We start from the raw sequence: 18,051 nt of genomic DNA, 5'->3' as shown, positions 1-18,051 counted from the left end.
TTGATTTACCATGAGTACCATGTTTTACCATGACTAATGTCGATCTAGCTTACTGCAGTGTGCAACAAGTGTCTCATAGCAGCCGCCGAGCAAACGCAGAGTAGCATTATAACAACTTTCAACTCAAATGTATCTAATATGATAAACAGCGCTGCGTTACCCCACATTCGCTAGACCGAAAAAAGCGAAGCGGCAATTGTGGCATAATAAAAGTTCCGCTGCTCTCGAGACATGTCGCGTTCGTCTCTCATTAGCAATCACTCCAGCGGTCTCGTTCAACTCCAACATCACTCGGCCCTGCTCTGCTTCATACTAGAGTAACATTAAAGGATTAGTCCACTTTCAAATAACATTTTCCTGATAATTTACTCACCCCCATGTCATCTGTATTCTTCAAAATTCTTCATACAGCTTACGCTGTATGTCCTACGCCTTCCCTATTCAACTTACGGACAAAAAAACAGAACTGGCGCATCGTTCGTTCCGTAAGTTGAATAGGGAAGTGAAAGTGATCATTTGTGTTTATAAATCATATACATTTGTATTTTTTTTTTTTTTAAAGAAAATGACCAATCGTTTTGCTAGATAAGACCATTATTCCTTGTCTGGTATCATTTGAAACTGCACTGAAACTGTAATTTTGACCTTCAACCGTTTGGAGTCCACTGAAGTCAACTATAAGGAGAATAATCCTGGAATGTTTTCATCAAAAACCTTAATTTCTTTTTGACTGAAGAAAGAAGGACATGGACATCTTGGATGACATGGGGGTGAGTAAATTATCAGGAATTAATACTCCCATTCATAAACATGATTTCTGACCGCGTCTCATCCCGATTCTTTTCCACTGGCTGTAGACATAAAGACAACACATCTCATGATTCCACAAAATTGAGTTTAAGCGACTGAATAAGCAACCTCTAGTGGTGAAAATGTATACATTGTGGCTTTCACAGATCAAATATTCACATATCCCTGTGATCTCCCAGATGAAGGTTAGTTTTGAAGTAACTAACAGTTTAATGTTTAACAGCTTGCAAATGACTCATAATTGTATCCTAATTTAGTTATTTGGTGTTTGGTAACAAAGGGGCTACTTTGCATCAGCAACACTGACTCGATGACAAACAAGTCATTCATAAGAAGACAACTGATGGCACCTGTATTCATAGCAACTAGTTTCTAACTAATTAATCTTTTGATTGTTAATCATAAATATAGGGGGCTGCTGCTCGGTATAATAGTTTTCAAGAACATTATGTAAATTGGTAAACTATTTAGCCTAAGCTACTAAAACGAACACCAAAACTTAACATCTGTTCTGATCTCAACAAGTCTGGGCAAACCACTGAGCAGGCACTTCTTACAAAGTATTTTACGGTATTTTAAAACTACAAAAATTTTCATCAACCCTATGAAATACAAATTACAAAATACTATTTTGTATTCGAAATACATGTATCAAAAATACTGCCCATCCCTGGCTATCAGGGCAAATCTGTAAATGATAAGCCATCATAATATCTGTAAATAAATAGAAAAAACTTACTCTTCTCAGTGTGTTGTGGACGTTAGCTGTCAGTCACTGTTCTGTGGCCATAGTCTACATTGTATTATAAATAAATCTTTGCAATAAGCCCAAGTGAGTCAGTGTTTAAACTGTCCACTGGCTCGTGGTGTTGTTTCTGGGAGAAACGAGTCTTTATTTTCTTTCTCTCTAGGACTGCAATTGATTATCTCAAACAAAATAAACATATATTGTGTCTGTTAACGAAATGTCTTTTCCCCCTTAACAACACTCACTTTGTTTATATATTCAGTTTACAATCGCTTTTGTAGGAAACTATAGGCTTGTTATCTGCTGCCCTCTGTTGGTTAATGGCTGTTTCTGCACTTAATTTACAGAACGTTTTGAATCGTGTACTCTACAAATGTTACTATTTAGCTTGTAAAACGGCCTACAGCATGGAGTGATAAACGTAAAAATAATATTATGATACATTGTAGCCATTAAACCTCTTTATGGTGCAGTTTCATGCAAGGGGTTATCATCTCAGAAATTTTGATATTTTGTATTTTAATTCCAAATTGAAATCAAAATGTAAAAATGCCAACTGTGAATCTAGTCCAAAAATGAGTCGGGAAGGAGATGTTTGATATTTCTTCAGATCATTCATAACACTACAAATGCAAAGTTGTGATCATGTGTGGGAGATGGAGTAGTTATTGCATCTTGTAGGTTATCCTGCTATTCAGTGTAATTTTACAATTTACATACTAAGCAGTTTGCATACTGCAAAAAGTAGTATAGAATGACATTATTATATTCTGGAGTTATACTGTATTAGAGACTGACCAAACATAATAATAAAACATAGCAGTCATGGTTTTTAAAAAATATAAGGGTTTATTTAGACATCACGCGTCTCAAAGATTATGATTCTTGTTATAAGCGCATATATCAGTAACCCTAAAATAATGCTGAAATGTGTTTACCACTTTGAAAGATTTGAAAGAAAGACACGATCACAATCACTTAGATTTTGTTTTAATAAATAAATTCAAAATTGCAGAACCAGAAAAAGGCACTTAAAAAAACAAGCTTCATTGGGTGTTGTGGCAGTAACTATCTGGTTATCATCCTTCAGCTTAATATTTATTATTTTGTCAAGCATTCCAGTAGCTTTAAATGACTGAAACTGCTTATTATATCCAAATAAAATAAGTAAAAATACAGGGTTGTTGTACCTTTGAGCATATGATATAAACTTTTGAAAACAAAACTATACACTCGAATTCATTTTGTCCATGTAACTCTCATTTTTTAAATTTTTTATTTATTTTTGTATGTAGCAAAGAGCTTTACTTATTATTATTATTATTATTATTATTATTCTAATGTGTGAATTACAACTTCCTTTTTTTATTTTAAATATACTATCTGAAAACATCTGAAATTTCAATTGTAGGTATCAATAATTTTACTCATTTGTAATGAGCGGTTTAAGGACATTTGGCTTTCTACACCGACTGACTACAAACTACAAGATTTCACCTGAATATGCAGATACTTGTCAAGAGCCACATGATAATTCAACATATACTCCTTCATAACACATAAAATACACAGACATTTCCAGCTGACCACAAGACACGTGTCATAATGAGTTTCTAAGAGCAAGAATAAGTGGGAAATAATAGTTTTCACTTTCTAAAAACAAAGACATGAAATGCAAGATGTAAATGAATATGCATAGATTATCAGCATATCAAACCAAACTTTCATCACTTCCCCCCCCCCCCCCCCCAAAAAAAAACAAACAAAACAAACAAAAAAAAAAAATCATATATACACCAGTCACATATTTTTCTTATGCCAACATATGACTTATAGCATCAATGATAAAGCAGTATGAATGCAGATATAATATATATGTAAAAATAAAATCATGTTTTAAAATGGCATTTGATGAGTTTTTGCAATCTTTTGGGTGGGATTCATGGTTCCCTTTACACCGCAATTTAAAGTGAAACACTTCAAAACTTCATGCAAAAGCACAAAGATCTGTTCTGTTTGAAAAGGGAGAATGTGTGAATGTACACAGGGTTAAAAAAGAAGAAACACTGGTGTAAATAAAAAGACTATACAACCTGTACACGTTTGCAAGGGACGAGAGGCAGTCAGTTCTAAATAAAATATTACTTCCTTAAAACATCGCTACAATACTGATCTAAAAGAATGACATTACAATGAGACAATAAATCAAAGGAAAATTGAGGAATTCTGCACAATCATCCCTTCCAAAACATTCTTGTCATTATTTGCCTTCATATTTAGGGTTGATCACAGTTGTGACAGCGCTCTTGTAGATGGGGTTCTCGCCCTGTGAAACAAACAAAATTATATTTTACAAACATACAGAACAATTCAACCTCAAAATGTCATCTAAATTCATTTACACCCCAAGAAAGTGCAATAATAGAAAGATAAAACTTTAAAACGATGCATGCATCTACTGTATATAACATTTATTTACAGCATTTTTTGATGAACATATTAAAATCCAGTGTAAATATTAAGTCAGACTGATTAAATATTGCACAACACTGCTCATGCTGTCGTTGATTAGTGATTTTTACCCAATGCTAAAACCTTTTGTATCACTTTTGTATCAAGATTGGAAAATAATGACAACTCTCGAAATAGTTTTAGCATGTTATTGAATATGGCAATGTCAATGTATTTGGTCTTGGCAGACTAGGCAGGTGGAGCTGGGGGAGGTGGAGGGTTTCAGAGGAACTCTGATAGCGCGCTACAGGAAACACTGAACCAGACTATTTAAATGTTGACTAAGCAATCTCATTGGCTGCAGGATCGATCAGCTTGTGTCATGCCGTAATGTTGTGATCACTTGCAGATGGCATGCAAAGGACCAATCAGTCTGTGCCATCTAGAGTTTCATGACTGAACTAGATATAAATAATATACGACAAATGGTGATCTGGTACAGAAACTCACACACACGCACTGAAAAAAGGCCATGCAGAAAAAGGATTGAGATATACAAACTTATTGAGCCACAGCTTTACGTCCATAGTTTGGGTTGCTGAATTTATTAATAGGGCTCTTGTAAATTGGATTCTCTGTCTGAGAGTGGAAAGGGACAGACAACAGATCAAGGACAGATGAAGCAACAGAAGAGCTGAAATGATAGACAACATATGGAGAGCACAAAGGATGGTGATCATAGGGAGAAGGAAAGAAGATTTCATGACAGATTTTATGAGCATGAATAAAAAAGGAGGAAAGCAGGCATGATGACCTCAGCAACAGAATGCAGTATAAATAAAGATGCAATGAAAAGATGGTAAAAGCATAAAACATGAAAAGGTCTTTTATCCAATTATTTGCTCTTAAATTTAAGTCTGAAGCTCCATTTCACTTTGTTTAAAGCTGCTGTCCTCGATTTTTGAACTGCACGCATCTTGCGGAGGAACATTCTAGCCGGAGCTACTTTTCTCCGTGTGTCTATGGCGAGTCACACAGTTACTGTGATACTCTGCAGCGAGTCCTACCAGTCCGGTCTGAAATAGTCCCAATATAAACACTTATTATAAATGTACCATAATGATTCAGGATAAGACAAAAACACGGTTCGGAAAATGGATTCATGTTGTATATTCTCATTATATATATTTTAAAAAAATTTTTAACATAAAAAAAAGTTGCGGACTGCTGAAAGTAATGAAAGTAACATTAAGTTAACATTTTATTTATTTTTTATTTTTTTGGTGTGAATCTAATGAATAAATAAATTAGAGCTGTTAAACAATTAATTGCGATTAATTGCATCCAAAATAAAAGTTTGTGTTTACGTAATATATGTGTGTGTATTGTGTATATTTATTATCTATCATATATATATATATATATATATATATATATATATATATATATATATATATATATATATATATATATATAAATACACATATGTATTTATTTAGGAAATATATACATGTATACGTGTGTGTGTGTGTGATTTATGTTATATTTTTTTTTTTTGTTAAATATACATGTGCATGTACATGCATATGTGTGTATTTACATAATAATTATTCATGGTACACACTATGTATATTGCAATGATTATGCACTATGTAATTGCAATTAATTGTTTGACAGCACTAAAATAGATATATAAATAAATGCATATTTAAATGAATTTTTTATTTGATTATTTCTAATTCTAAAGATTTTTCCCGAATACTAAAACACACAATTAAAGCCATTTCTGTTGAAAATTGAATGTATTTGTAATGACGAAGATCCAATTTAGTACATTAAAAAAAAAAAAAAAAAAAATATATATATATATATATATATATATATATATATATATATATATATATATATATATATATATATAAATGTACTAAATTGCATCTTCTTCATAATATATTGCATAATATATATCATATATTATACTACAAAAGTAATATAGAATAAAACACTTTAGTTAAAATTATAATCAAGTACTTTACATGTTCTTTAGCATGTTAGTCAAAATAAATGTATTTCTTTAAAGCATGACAAAAGATTAAAAAATAATAATTTAAATTGTATTTAATTTGACATTATCACAGTGTTAGGAAACAAAGCCATGAAAGTGTACTCCATTTAAGTGCACTTAAGTGGTATTTTATTTAATATTATATTATCTATTATTTGCAAATATTACAGATAATACTTGCAGATAATACAGATTTTTAAAAAATAAACTTACAAGTACTCATTCTACAAGTGCACACTCAATTCAGTGAAGCGCACTTCACTGAACTGTTTCACGAGGGTGATGCATATACACAGTGAACCAGCAGAGGGCAGCAGTGAAACATCAACACTGACCTCAACTGGCCTTGACACACCCAGAAAAATGAGGCCTTGAAAATACAAAGCCTTTCCTTTCAGTTCCACAGCTGCCTTAAAGTCAGGACAGCTTTCGTAAAAACGGCACGTTCTCGAAGAGGAAACCGACACTGATGAAATGGTCTCGGAATTTTGGACAGATTAAAAACTTGAAGGAACTTGAAGCATCTTGGTCCAGTTTTAAGAGAGTTAAAACTTATTTTTTTCCTACCGTGTCCCACTTGGCGTTCATCTTCTCCTTCTCAAACTTGGCGAACTCGCGGCGGTCGTGAATGATCATGAGCAGCTTCCAGATCAGCAGCAGGGCTAGACCAATCAGAACGATGCCTGCGACCACACCCGCCACGATGGGAATGATGTCAGGACCTGCCGGACACTCTGCCAAACAAAGCACACATTGGTACTGAATGATAAAGTAACAATACAAGTTAGGTGTTAAACCTTCAATATAGAGCCTTACCTAAAGTCTCCACCACATGGACCTCCTTCTCTGTGTTGTTGTTGACGGCGTAAGTGTAGTAGAACCAGCAGTCGTTGGCGTCTCTCTCCTTACAGTGCATGAGAGGGAAGGCCTGCACCGGCTGAGGGAGTTTATCTCTGTCCTTCACCTTGATGAGGTTAAAGTAGCTACAGTCTCTTTCACACGTGTCTTTCTTCTCTCCTGTGCCAAACGCCCGGCACTGCACACACTCCCTGTGACAGGAAAAGAGTCATGAGCGTGATCAGTTGGCAACCTTTTACGGACACCAAAGGAGAAAGCAAATATATTTATCACTGAGAGTTTTGCTTACAATCTGGGCTGATCTTGACATTTTGTCATATTGATATTTTTTGGTCACCAGCATATGTTGTGCTACACTTCAGCATTTAAATTGTACATGTACTGAATGAAGCATGTCACAGATTCATGTACACAGATGTCATGTGTTTCACTGACTTGTGCTCAGTACAGACTCCAGGGCAGGTGGGGCAGATCTCACAGGTGGGCCCCTGGAACTTGGGGTCGGTGCACCTGCAGGTCCCGCACTCGCAATTCCCTCTGCCGTTACAGATCTGCTTGTTAGAGGCTAAGCAGGTGGAGGTGTCCAGAGAGCAGTCGCACGCGCTTCCGGTGTAGTTAGCGTCACAGATGCACACCCTACATTCACAGCGGCCGTGTCCTACAGGAAAAAGATCGTCAACTACCTTTATCTGCTGATTTTGTCTGTCTGATTTCTTCCTCTACTACCCTTTTACAACTCCTTTTCCTCTATTAATAGTCTTTTGAGTGATGCATTGGTGGTCTAAAAAGGATAAAGCTTCCTGTTTCAGTACCTCCACAGAGTTTATTATTGGAGCGGTCGCAGTTGAAGTTGTCACACTCGCAGAATTTTCCGCTGTAGCGTTCTTCAGGATTTTCCCTCTTCTTGCACTCACAAGTGCCACACACGCACTCGCCGTTATTGCTGCAGATGTCTGTGCCGTTGTCCTTGCGGCAGTTCTTGTCCAGGTCCTCGGTGGACACCTCATCTTTCCGGCATTCACACTGCCTGCCAACACGTCCCTTATTGCACCTAAAGGGCACAATGAGAACTTAGAAGTAGAGAATAAGGCTCACACTCATATAAATAGACCTTTCTGACTTACATGTTTATGCACTTAATATACAAACAAATACAAAAAGATGTTTTACATCAAAGAGTCAGTGTCATATTTAACCCTAAAATAAAAAAAAAAACGGTATTCTCAATTTATATTTGTTTTGCATTGTGACATTATTGTCTCTGACTTTGTCTTGTATTTAATGTATGCTGATTAAAATAAATCACTGTATTATATTTTTACAGTAAAACAGTAAATTATGGTATTGTGTGAATAATGAGAATTGCAAAAAAACTCAGTAAAATTATCTGGACTGTTATGATCATGTTTTTTTATGTAATGCGAATACATATATAAACTAAAAACTACAAACTAAAACTATTCAAAATCATTTTCAGTAATTGAAATGAAATTGAAATAAAATAAAAATCGAAATATTAGGTTATAAAACATAAATTTAAGTGAAAATAGGAAATGTTGTCTTGGCAAAAAACTCAAACAAAATATATATATGTAAGCAAAAGGTACAAGCGGCTATACTGTATCGTGAATAAGCCACGGCTGAAGGGCGTTGTTAGGTACGAAGTGAAGCGAAATGCCTGCAACCCCTTTCAGCTGTGACTTATTCACGATACATCACTAGCCTCGAGTGCTTTAATGCTTTTATAAAACGGTTACCACACAATACAAATATTAAAGCCAGAAATATGTATCAATGCAACTTTCATGAAGTAAACTTTCACTAAAAGCCTTCCTTCCACCAGAAAAAAATAGTCCCTGACCGTGAACAGCAACAGAAGTTACATTTTCACGCCATTAGATGGCGGCAAAGACTGTCTTTATGAGTGTGTCAGTCAGTAGCGAAGACTTTTACATTGAAAAGACTGAATTGTTGTGAACACGGAACAAAACGCAACTGACAAATGCTTTGACCTGGGCTGCGTTCCAGTTCGGTTTTTAAATGCCCTTCCCTCGCTAACTTCCCTCGGTCTCGTTGACTTAGATGTACGTCATTGTTTACGTTGCACGAGTGCCCACTTCTGGCGGAACCTTTGCAATGGGCTGAACTGGAGCGTTCTAAGCCCTTGATCACTTGGAATCCGCAATGGAGCTGATTTATTATTTATTTTTTCCCCTTACAAATTTGTTTAATACAGCATTCTATATGTATATATGTGTGTTTTAAATGTTTAAAAAAATTATTAATATATCATATAATTGTTTGTGGTAGGGTAAATTAAACGCGATGTGCGCTGACATCATAATCGTGTTGCATTGTGGGTTATGGAGCTGCCTGAAGTGTACATGTGAAGTAGACTTTCACCGAGGGAGCGAGGGTCTGTCCATGTAAACTTCCCTCGTCCACTTCACGAAGTGGAACGCACTTAAAAATGGCGGCAGGGATTCCCCCGAGGGGAAGTGTGTAGGGAAGTTCGCGAGTGCGTGTCTAAAACTGGAGTGGAACGCAGCCTAGTGCTGTTAGTCATGTGAAAACCCCTTAACTGTTAAAAGGACAAGATGATGCATCGGACATTTAAACTGACTTTTTAGGCAAGAATGTAGTAGTTTAGACCTGAAATATGTGACCCATATTTAATCATAATGCCTATTTTACAATTTGTTTAGACATTTTCGGAGATGCGAGTTCCTGGCCGGCGGTGGTCGTTCAGTGCTCGTGTACCCGCCGAGAACAGCTTTATCTCGGCCAGTGCTTTGGGGATTTGCCGTTGGCTCTTATAGTGGTTAAACATGAGATATAATTCATTTTGGGTACATAAAACGGGCAATCTTTGGTCTTATTAATCTGTTACTTGTTCCTTAGCAAATTGAATTGGGCTGTGTTGAATTTAATAATTTAATATTAAGGCTATATTTAACTTGCATCCTGTAGAGCAGTGGTTCCCAACCACGTTCCTGGAGCCCCCACAACACTGCACATTTTGCATGTCTCCTTTGTCTGGCACACCCATATCAGGTCTTTGAATCTTGACTAATAAGCTGATGATCTGAATCAGGTTTGTTTAATCAAGGAGACATCGAAAACATGCAGTGTTTACTGCAGGGCTACTGCTTTTGAACGTTTGACTGAATTGTACATTTTCTGTCATTTATAGGCTATTGTTAATTTTAATTTTGTTGTTCAATAAATATTTTTTTATATACATAATATGTTGTGTTTGTTATTGAGAAGGGGTCCATTAGTGCGCAATATCGATTGGGTGAAATTTATAAGAATACGCAATTAGGTGGTGGCAAACTTTACGAGTGAATGAGTCAGTCGCAAGAGACTTTTAAATTGAAAGACATTTTTTGTAAACAAAGGACATTGTTTTAGGGCTGTTATGGAAAATTCCCTTAATTCCCTGTATTAACAAATACAAATATTGCTTTCCTCAGAGGACATTCAAATGGATTTTTATAATGGATATAATATTATGGACATCGACCTGAAGAATGAATGTTATATCACACACAGGTAATGCTCGCTCAGGTGATCTCTCTCTCTAATACTGTACACAATACAATGAGTTTCATTTGAGGGACTCAACATTCCTTCATTACTAGATCTAAAGTGACGTTTTAGAATTAGTAATGGAGGCTTGGTCAAATTGTCAACTTGAGATTTGTATCCGTGGTGGAAGTAAGTAGTTCTGCACGCTGCGATTACCTGCGGCCTCGTACCTACGGCCGAATCACAGCGCGCTGATATTTAGCCATATTGCGCAGCTACGAGTGTGATATTGCTCATATATAAGCATAGCATTTGCAGTTTGCTTCACCTTCCAGGAAAAACTATTAGCAATTTAACAATTAAACAAATTTAACAATTAAAAAAAGACATGCATTTTTATAAGCCTAAGCAAATCCAGGATAGTTATTTGAGGACGTCTCACCTGCAGGCTCCGCACTCAAACGTTCCATTGCCGTTATGGCACAAGTCACTGTTCTTGATGCCGTGTTTGTGACATTCACACTCGCAAATAAAGTTGAGTACGATCTCGACCTCCTCAGTAAAGCCCAAGGGCTTGATCTTAATGGTTTCCGATTTCCCTTGCTTGGGGCAGCCTTGAGCTGTGATATTAATGTTGAACGACACCTGGGAATTTATTCCAAACAGAAAAAGACTCAGAAACAACAGGCTACAGGTTTCTAATGCATTTTACATCATGCTGATTTGACCTCACCTCGTCTCCAATTGAGATGTTAGAGCATCTCCGCCCATTTTCTCCCTCATTCACAATTCCATTTTTACAGTGTGATTGATAGGTGATAGTCACTCCCTCAGGAAGCTTACTGTTCTCAAGGATCACCTCGGAGGAAAGAGACTGAGAGAGACAAAGGAAACATAAATTAGTCCAGTTCTTTTATAGACTGTAGATGTTAACAGTAGTGGCCATAAGTGAGAAAATTAACATCTCAACCTTTCATTCAAATATTATTAAAGATTTGTTAATGACATTGTAGGGCTGTGCGATTGATTTTCCAACGATTATGAAAACAAGGTAACCGAGATAAAACAATTATTTTGACGCTGCTGCATTCCGTCCTTTTCTTCACAGCGGTGCGCTTTGGTTCCTCTCTAAAATCCCAAACTTAAAGGTGCCCTAGATTCAAAAATTTAATTTACCTCGGCGTAGTTAAATAACAAGAGTTCAGTACATGGAAATGACATACATTGAGTCTCAAACTCCATTGTTTCCTCCTTCTTATGTAAATCTCATTTGTTTAAAAGACCTCCGATGAACAGGCGAATCTCAACATAACACCGACTGTTATGAAACCGTCGGGGTGTACTCCCCCAATATTTGCATATGCCAGCCCATGTTCCCAACATTATGAAAGGCATTAGACAAGGGTAGAACGTCTGGATGTGCACAGCTGAATCATCAGACTAGATAAGCAAGGACAATAGCAAAAAATGGCAGATAGAGCAATAATAACTGACATGATCCATGATATCATGATATTTTTAGTGATATTTCTAAATTGTCTTTCTAAATGTTTCGTTAGCATGTTGCTAATGTACTGTTAAATGTGGTTAAAGTTACCATCGTTTCTTACTGTATTCACAGAGACGAGCCGTCGCTATTTTCATTTTTAAACACTTGCAGTCTGTATAATGCATAAACACAACTTCATTCTTTGTAAATCTCTCCAACAGTGTAGCATTAGCTGTTAGCCACGGAGCACAGCCTCAAACTCATTCAGAATCAAATATAAACATCCAAATAAATACAATACTCACATAATCCGATGTATGCATGCAGCATTCATGATGAACACTTTGTAAAGATCCATTTTGAGGGTTATATTAGCTGTTTGAACTTTTTTTTATGTTGTTTAAGGCAAGTGCGAGCTCAGTGGACGTGGAGCATGAGATTTAAAGGGCCACACACCCTGAATCGGCTCATTTCTAATTATGCCCCAAAATAGGCAGTTAAAAAAATGAATTAAAAAAAATCTATGGGGTATTTTGAGCTGAAACTTCACAGACACATTCAGGGGACACCTTAGACTTATATTACATCTTTTTAAAAAAAGTTCTAGGGCACCTTTAACATCCAACTCAGCCAATTAAGTGAATGTTGTAAAATGCAGTCTACTGTTGCTAAACTGCAGGATGAGTTTGATATTAAACAGTAATTTTAAAGGCGCATTATGCCGCAAAAGAGATAAAAGTTCCCCAGGCGGCTTTATGTGCGCACGCTCCGAGTCGAAGCCGAGCGCGGATAGGCAAATGGGCTTCACAAAAAATGTCAAAATGCCTTTTTGGAGAGTATTTATGTAAACACAGTAGGTTATGCCTTAAGTAAAAGTTCACAGTTGAGAAAGGAAATGCATGTGTAACTGGATCCATGTGGTAGCTCTTAAAGTGACAGCAGCCTAATAAACCTGCTCCAGTCCATCATTAAAAAAAATCACTCACTGATCTTGACTGAATAACTTAAGTAGCTTTAATAAGGTTTAATCTATATTTAATGTGTACAGTAAGACTATGCAGTGTTATTTTACATTTGATTATTCAGTTTTTGTTGTTGTAGGCTATTACTTGTATCTGAATACCATTAAATTACAACACTGTTTATTGCATTTGTATTTTCGCTCTGTTGTATTTATTTGTCCATTTTTTGTAATTAGATTCTTTGTTCTTGATTGTCTTGGTTATGATTTTTGCCATAATCAAACAGCCCTAAGATTTTGTAAGCATTGGAGTCGATTGTTTTATTTGTGATAATAACGCAATAAAACATGCCAAATTGTACGGCATCTTTTCCAGCTAGGCTATGAAGAAATTATGAACACATGCGAAAACAAGATAGAACCAATGAAATTAATTACTGATTATATTGTAGTCAATATATGCCTTTTCCTGGTTTTAAATGCACATAGAAACCTGTAGTTTGAGTTTTTTTTTTTTTTTTTTTGACTAAGTTTAGTATTTTTTTCTTCCCTAAAGAATATTTTCCTTATATTTTGATGGTTTAATCAAACTTGTGGGGTCATTAAAAACAAATATCCCCTCCGGACATGACTTTTGGCCACTACTGTATAAAGAAACTTTATCTACTCACGTTGTAGGCATCAACAATAAGATTGATAACATTGCTGGAGTTTGCTGAAAGCGTTCCCACTGCAGACTTTGGAATCAAATTTTTAAGTTCCTGTGGAAAGGAGAAAAAACATAGAAAAAAACACCCATGGATCTTAAGCACAGGGACACAGGGTGTTTGTTTTACAACAGAGCATTTAAACAGCAGACAGGAACTCTGAATTATGACTTTGGCGTCTGGATCCAAGCCGGGAAACTGAGGTTGTGGCTTTCCAAATACAGAGAATACAGAGAAGTTGGATTCAAACTGTTCAGATGCTTGAGAGTTTAAGGCTCTTGGTAGTGAAATATTTGAGATGGTATTTCATTTTACAATTCATCCATTTGTAACACAGTCTTGTCTCTAGATATAGCTTTTTTTATCTGTTTTATCATTCAGCAGTTGAATATTGTAAGTCTGATCACTTAGAAAAGTAACAACATGCCTCCCCTCAACAAGCCACATGATTTGAGGAATAATTCTTGCAACAATGGCATGTTATGTGCTTAAATTTAACCCTTAGCATTTAGTGTTTAATCAAATCCAGCAAGCACCACAAAGTTTTGACTAGTGTGACTACAGACCAAGTGGAAATGTTAACATATCAAAAAATGGGCTTCTCTTTGACCAAGTACAAAAAAATTTGATCAGGGAAAGAAACGACAAGCTCCAGACAGACAAAAATACAAGTGTTCCTGCTCATGCTTTCATACACATCATTAAAATAATCAACTATGGACCTACTTTGTAAACAGGCTGAAACTCCTCTGTAACTGCAAAGATGGTCTGGATGTTATTTTCGCTCAGTTTTTGAACCAAGTGGGCGATGGAGGGGTAATCCTTGTCAGGAAAGGAAGGAAAGAAATCAGTCAACATCCAAATCTGTCAAACATCCAATAGTCTGGTCTGAAAATCAGCAGAAAACAGGGCCGTAACCACTACAGACATTGAGGGGGACAAGCTCACCCCAATAATCACACAAAGTCAAACTATTACATTTTTTTTGCCAAATCTCACCATTTTGAATTGAAAATTGACCATATAATTTAACTTTCATACATTTTATATGAAATATACTGTATCCTTTATAGATATTATAGGTTTGTTAATCATTACATATATATTACACATATATAATAATGTTATTACATTATTATGCAAAATGATAACAATGTGATCAAACTTTGCTGAAAAACCTGCAGCACACAATCTACTACATGCCTTCTGTCGTCTGATTGATAGTTTAGAATTTTTTTAGCAAGTAAAAGCCCTTTTAGTATAATTGTACAAACGTCCACCTTCAGCTTGAGGTTCACCAGAAAACAGGGCTGCAAGTTATTTTACTACTATTGTTCTTTCTTTTTGTTTATTCCCTTTAAATCCTTTATTTCTTAAATTTCTTTTAAACAAAAGGACCGTTACATTTATGACAGCAGCTCCCTCCAATCCCCCAAAAATCTAGCAAAATTTAATTTGTCCACCCCAATGTTTAAGACATGGTTACGGCCTTGCCAGAAAATGTGATATACATACATAATAATGGCTCATGGTGTACATGTTGTTTTCTAAGTGGCATTTCCCATCATTGGGAAGCACAATTCCACCGAGTTTGCCATCTCCGGCAAAATGAAAACCTGCATCAGTAGAGAACACCAACAAACGGGTGACGTTTCTCCAGCCAATGTGGTCCTGGGAGAGAGATTAAAAAAAAAAGAAAAGAAAAAAAAAAAAAAACAGGAAGAAGGAGAGAAATGAGGCCAAGGGATACAAAGAGTGAGCTGAAAGTACAAAAACATATTGGGAACACAATTGAATCAAAGATGCCATATTACTGTAGCACTTCAAATTTTCCACTAATAAAGGAAGTCAGAAAATAATCAAATTAGGACATATAATACTGCCAGTTGCATAAACTTAGCCTCTATGTTAAGACTGTTTCTTGAGACCTAGTTTGACTAACTAGCAGTTAGACAAGAGGTAATAAGTCTTACTTTTCCTATTCAAATTAGAACAATCTACCTCTTTTATGTAACTGACTTTACATTAAAAAAGGTTAGGACCAGTCTTGAAGAACAAAATTAGATGACTAACAGCAGTTTATGCAACTGGCCAAGCTTCTCAGTGCATAGTAAATCAACTTTATATATAATGTAAAAACAGAGCAAACCCTCCCTAAGCTGTTTTATACTCACTCCACAGACAGCAACCTGCATGATAGCATCAAATCCTCCCTCAGGCGAGTCGAGGTTGCCAGATATCTGCTGTTGCCCTACCAGACTGTTGAACTGCTGCCCATTGCTGGTGAGTTTCAGCACATTTTTGTAGCTGAAGGGGCTTGTGCAGTTTTGGTCCCCTGTGCAGGGGTTCAGGAGCTTGGCTGGAGTTGTGCTGATATACGGCATAACAGTCTTCTCCACAAAAGAGCCAAAACCTGTCCGAAAATGAGCGAAGCAGCATCTTAGCTTTAAATTCATGCCTACTCGTGTCTCTAAAGGTTTTGGCAGTGCGATGAAAGTTTTGAATTAGGTCTTATTTTACCAATCAATTATTATTATAGTAATTATTATTAGTCTGTTTTAATAATAATAATATTATAAGACAATTTATGAAAAGACGTATAGAAAGCCAACATGTTGTTTGTGTAAATTTAGGACATTTGTAAGTACTGATGAACAAACTTAAGTGTAATTATTTTAACTTTCATATATTTTATATGAAATATACTGTATTCTTGATAGATATTATAGGTTTGGTAATCATTACATATATATTACACATATAGGACAATGTTATTACATGTTTAATCCTATAATGCTTTCTGTATCATATTTGATAGGCAAAATTTACATCAACGTGATCCAAACTTTGCTGAAAAACCTGTCGCACACAATCTACTACATGCCGTCTGTTGTATGATTGATAGCTTAGACTTTTTTTAGCAAGTAAAAGGCCTTTTAGTATAATTGTACAAACATCCACCTTCAGCTTTTGGTTCACCAATCTTTTTGCTGTGAAATCTTTACTGATTTTTATAAAGGTAAGAATCACTTTTATACTGGACTGAAGCAACTTAGGTTCAATTGATTATCCATACATCATTTTATAGAAAAATCAGTAACACTTTAGGATAGGGAACACACATAAACTATTAAGTGACTTTTCCCTCAATAACATTTTCTGCTTATTAATAATTAAGGTAGTTGTTAAGTTTAGGTATTGGGTAGGATTAGGAATGTAGTAGAATAAGGTCATGCAGAATAAGGCATTAATATGCTTAATAAGTACTAATAAATAGTCAATATTCTAGCATGCTAATAAGCAACTAAAAAACCCTAAAATAAAGTGTTACCGATAAATCATGTTAAAACGCATCAGGCTTTTGAGGAACGTTTATTTGCTCATATTTCAGTGTAACTGACAGTGAAGTTATTTTATATTTAATGCTCATTTAATTATTTTTTTAAATGTTTGACTTTGTTAAAGATCGTTTAATTTTAAAGGTGCCATCGAATTGAAAATTGAATTTGCCTCGGCATAGTTGAATAACAAGAGTTCAGTACATGGAAAAGACATACATTGAGTCTCAAACTCCATTGTTTCCTCCTTCTTATGTAAATCTCATTTGTTTTAAAGACCTACAGAAAACAGGCGAATCTCAACATAACACAGACTGTTACGTAACAGTCGGGATCATTAATATGTACACCCTCAATATTTGCATATGCCAGCCCATGTTCAAGGCATTACACAAGGGCAGCCAGTATTAACGTCTGGATCTGTGCACAGCTGAATCATCAGACTAGGTAAGCAAACAAGAACAACAGCGAAAAATGGCAGATGGAGTAATAATAACTGACATGATCCATGATTACATGATACTTTTAGTGATATTTGTGAATTGTCTTTCTAAATGTTTTGTTAGCATGCTGCTAATGTACTGTTAAATGTGGTTAAAGTTACCATCGTTTCTTACTGTATTCACAGAGACAAGAGCCGTCGCTATTTTCATTATTAAACACTTGTAGACTGTATAATTCATAAACACAACTTTTTAAATCTCTTTTTATAAATCTCTCCAACAGTGTGTAATGTTAGCTTTAGCCACGGAGCACTATCAAACTCATTCAGAATCAAATGTAAACATCCAAATATATACCATACTTACGCGATTAGACATGCTGCAAGACGAACACTTTGTAAAGATCCATTTTGAGGGTTATATTAGCTGTGTGAACTTTGTTTCGAGAGTCGAGAGCTCGGGAGGGGCAGAGAGCGAGCGATTTAAAGGGGCCGCAGCATGAATCGGCGCATTTCTAATTATGCCTCAAAATAGGCAGTTAAAAAATTAATAAAAAAAAAAAAATCTATGGGGTACTTTGAGCTGCAACTTCACAGACACATTCAGGGGACACCTTAGACTTATATTACATCTATAAATGTTTGATGGCA

General features: G+C 35.6%; 1 protein-coding gene across 3 annotated transcripts in view; it reads right to left on the bottom strand.

The window, feature by feature from the left end:
* Positions 1 to 2,538: 2,538 nt before the first annotated feature.
* The window catches only part of itgb1a (integrin, beta 1a), a 46,330-nt gene continuing 30,817 nt past the window's right edge, over positions 2,539 to 18,051 (bottom strand). The window contains exons 6-17 of one of the 3 annotated variants that reach the window (XM_067377503.1): positions 15,795 to 16,033; positions 15,136 to 15,291; positions 14,347 to 14,442; positions 13,585 to 13,674; positions 11,197 to 11,337; positions 10,906 to 11,108; positions 7,745 to 7,983; positions 7,368 to 7,590; positions 6,891 to 7,123; positions 6,642 to 6,808; positions 4,571 to 4,648; positions 2,539 to 3,884 (exon numbers count right to left, since the gene is read on the bottom strand). In XM_067377503.1, coding sequence (XP_067233604.1) covers positions 4,571 to 4,648; positions 6,642 to 6,808; positions 6,891 to 7,123; positions 7,368 to 7,590; positions 7,745 to 7,983; positions 10,906 to 11,108; positions 11,197 to 11,337; positions 13,585 to 13,674; positions 14,347 to 14,442; positions 15,136 to 15,291; positions 15,795 to 16,033 — 1,865 coding nt within the window. In that variant the 3' untranslated portion in view covers positions 2,539 to 3,884. Of the gene's footprint in view, positions 3,885 to 4,569; positions 4,704 to 6,641; positions 6,809 to 6,890; positions 7,124 to 7,367; positions 7,591 to 7,744; positions 7,984 to 10,905; positions 11,109 to 11,196; positions 11,338 to 13,584; positions 13,675 to 14,346; positions 14,443 to 15,135; positions 15,292 to 15,794; positions 16,034 to 18,051 lie in introns of those variants that run through there. The other 2 variants (XM_067377504.1, XM_067377505.1) reach the window with 2 other exon arrangements.

This window comes from Chanodichthys erythropterus, chromosome 23, assembly GCF_024489055.1.
Source record: "Chanodichthys erythropterus isolate Z2021 chromosome 23, ASM2448905v1, whole genome shotgun sequence".
NCBI lineage: Eukaryota > Metazoa > Chordata > Actinopteri > Cypriniformes > Xenocyprididae > Chanodichthys > Chanodichthys erythropterus.
The sequence above is the reverse complement of the archived record's forward strand: the minus strand, read 5'-3'. Positions and strand labels throughout refer to the sequence as shown.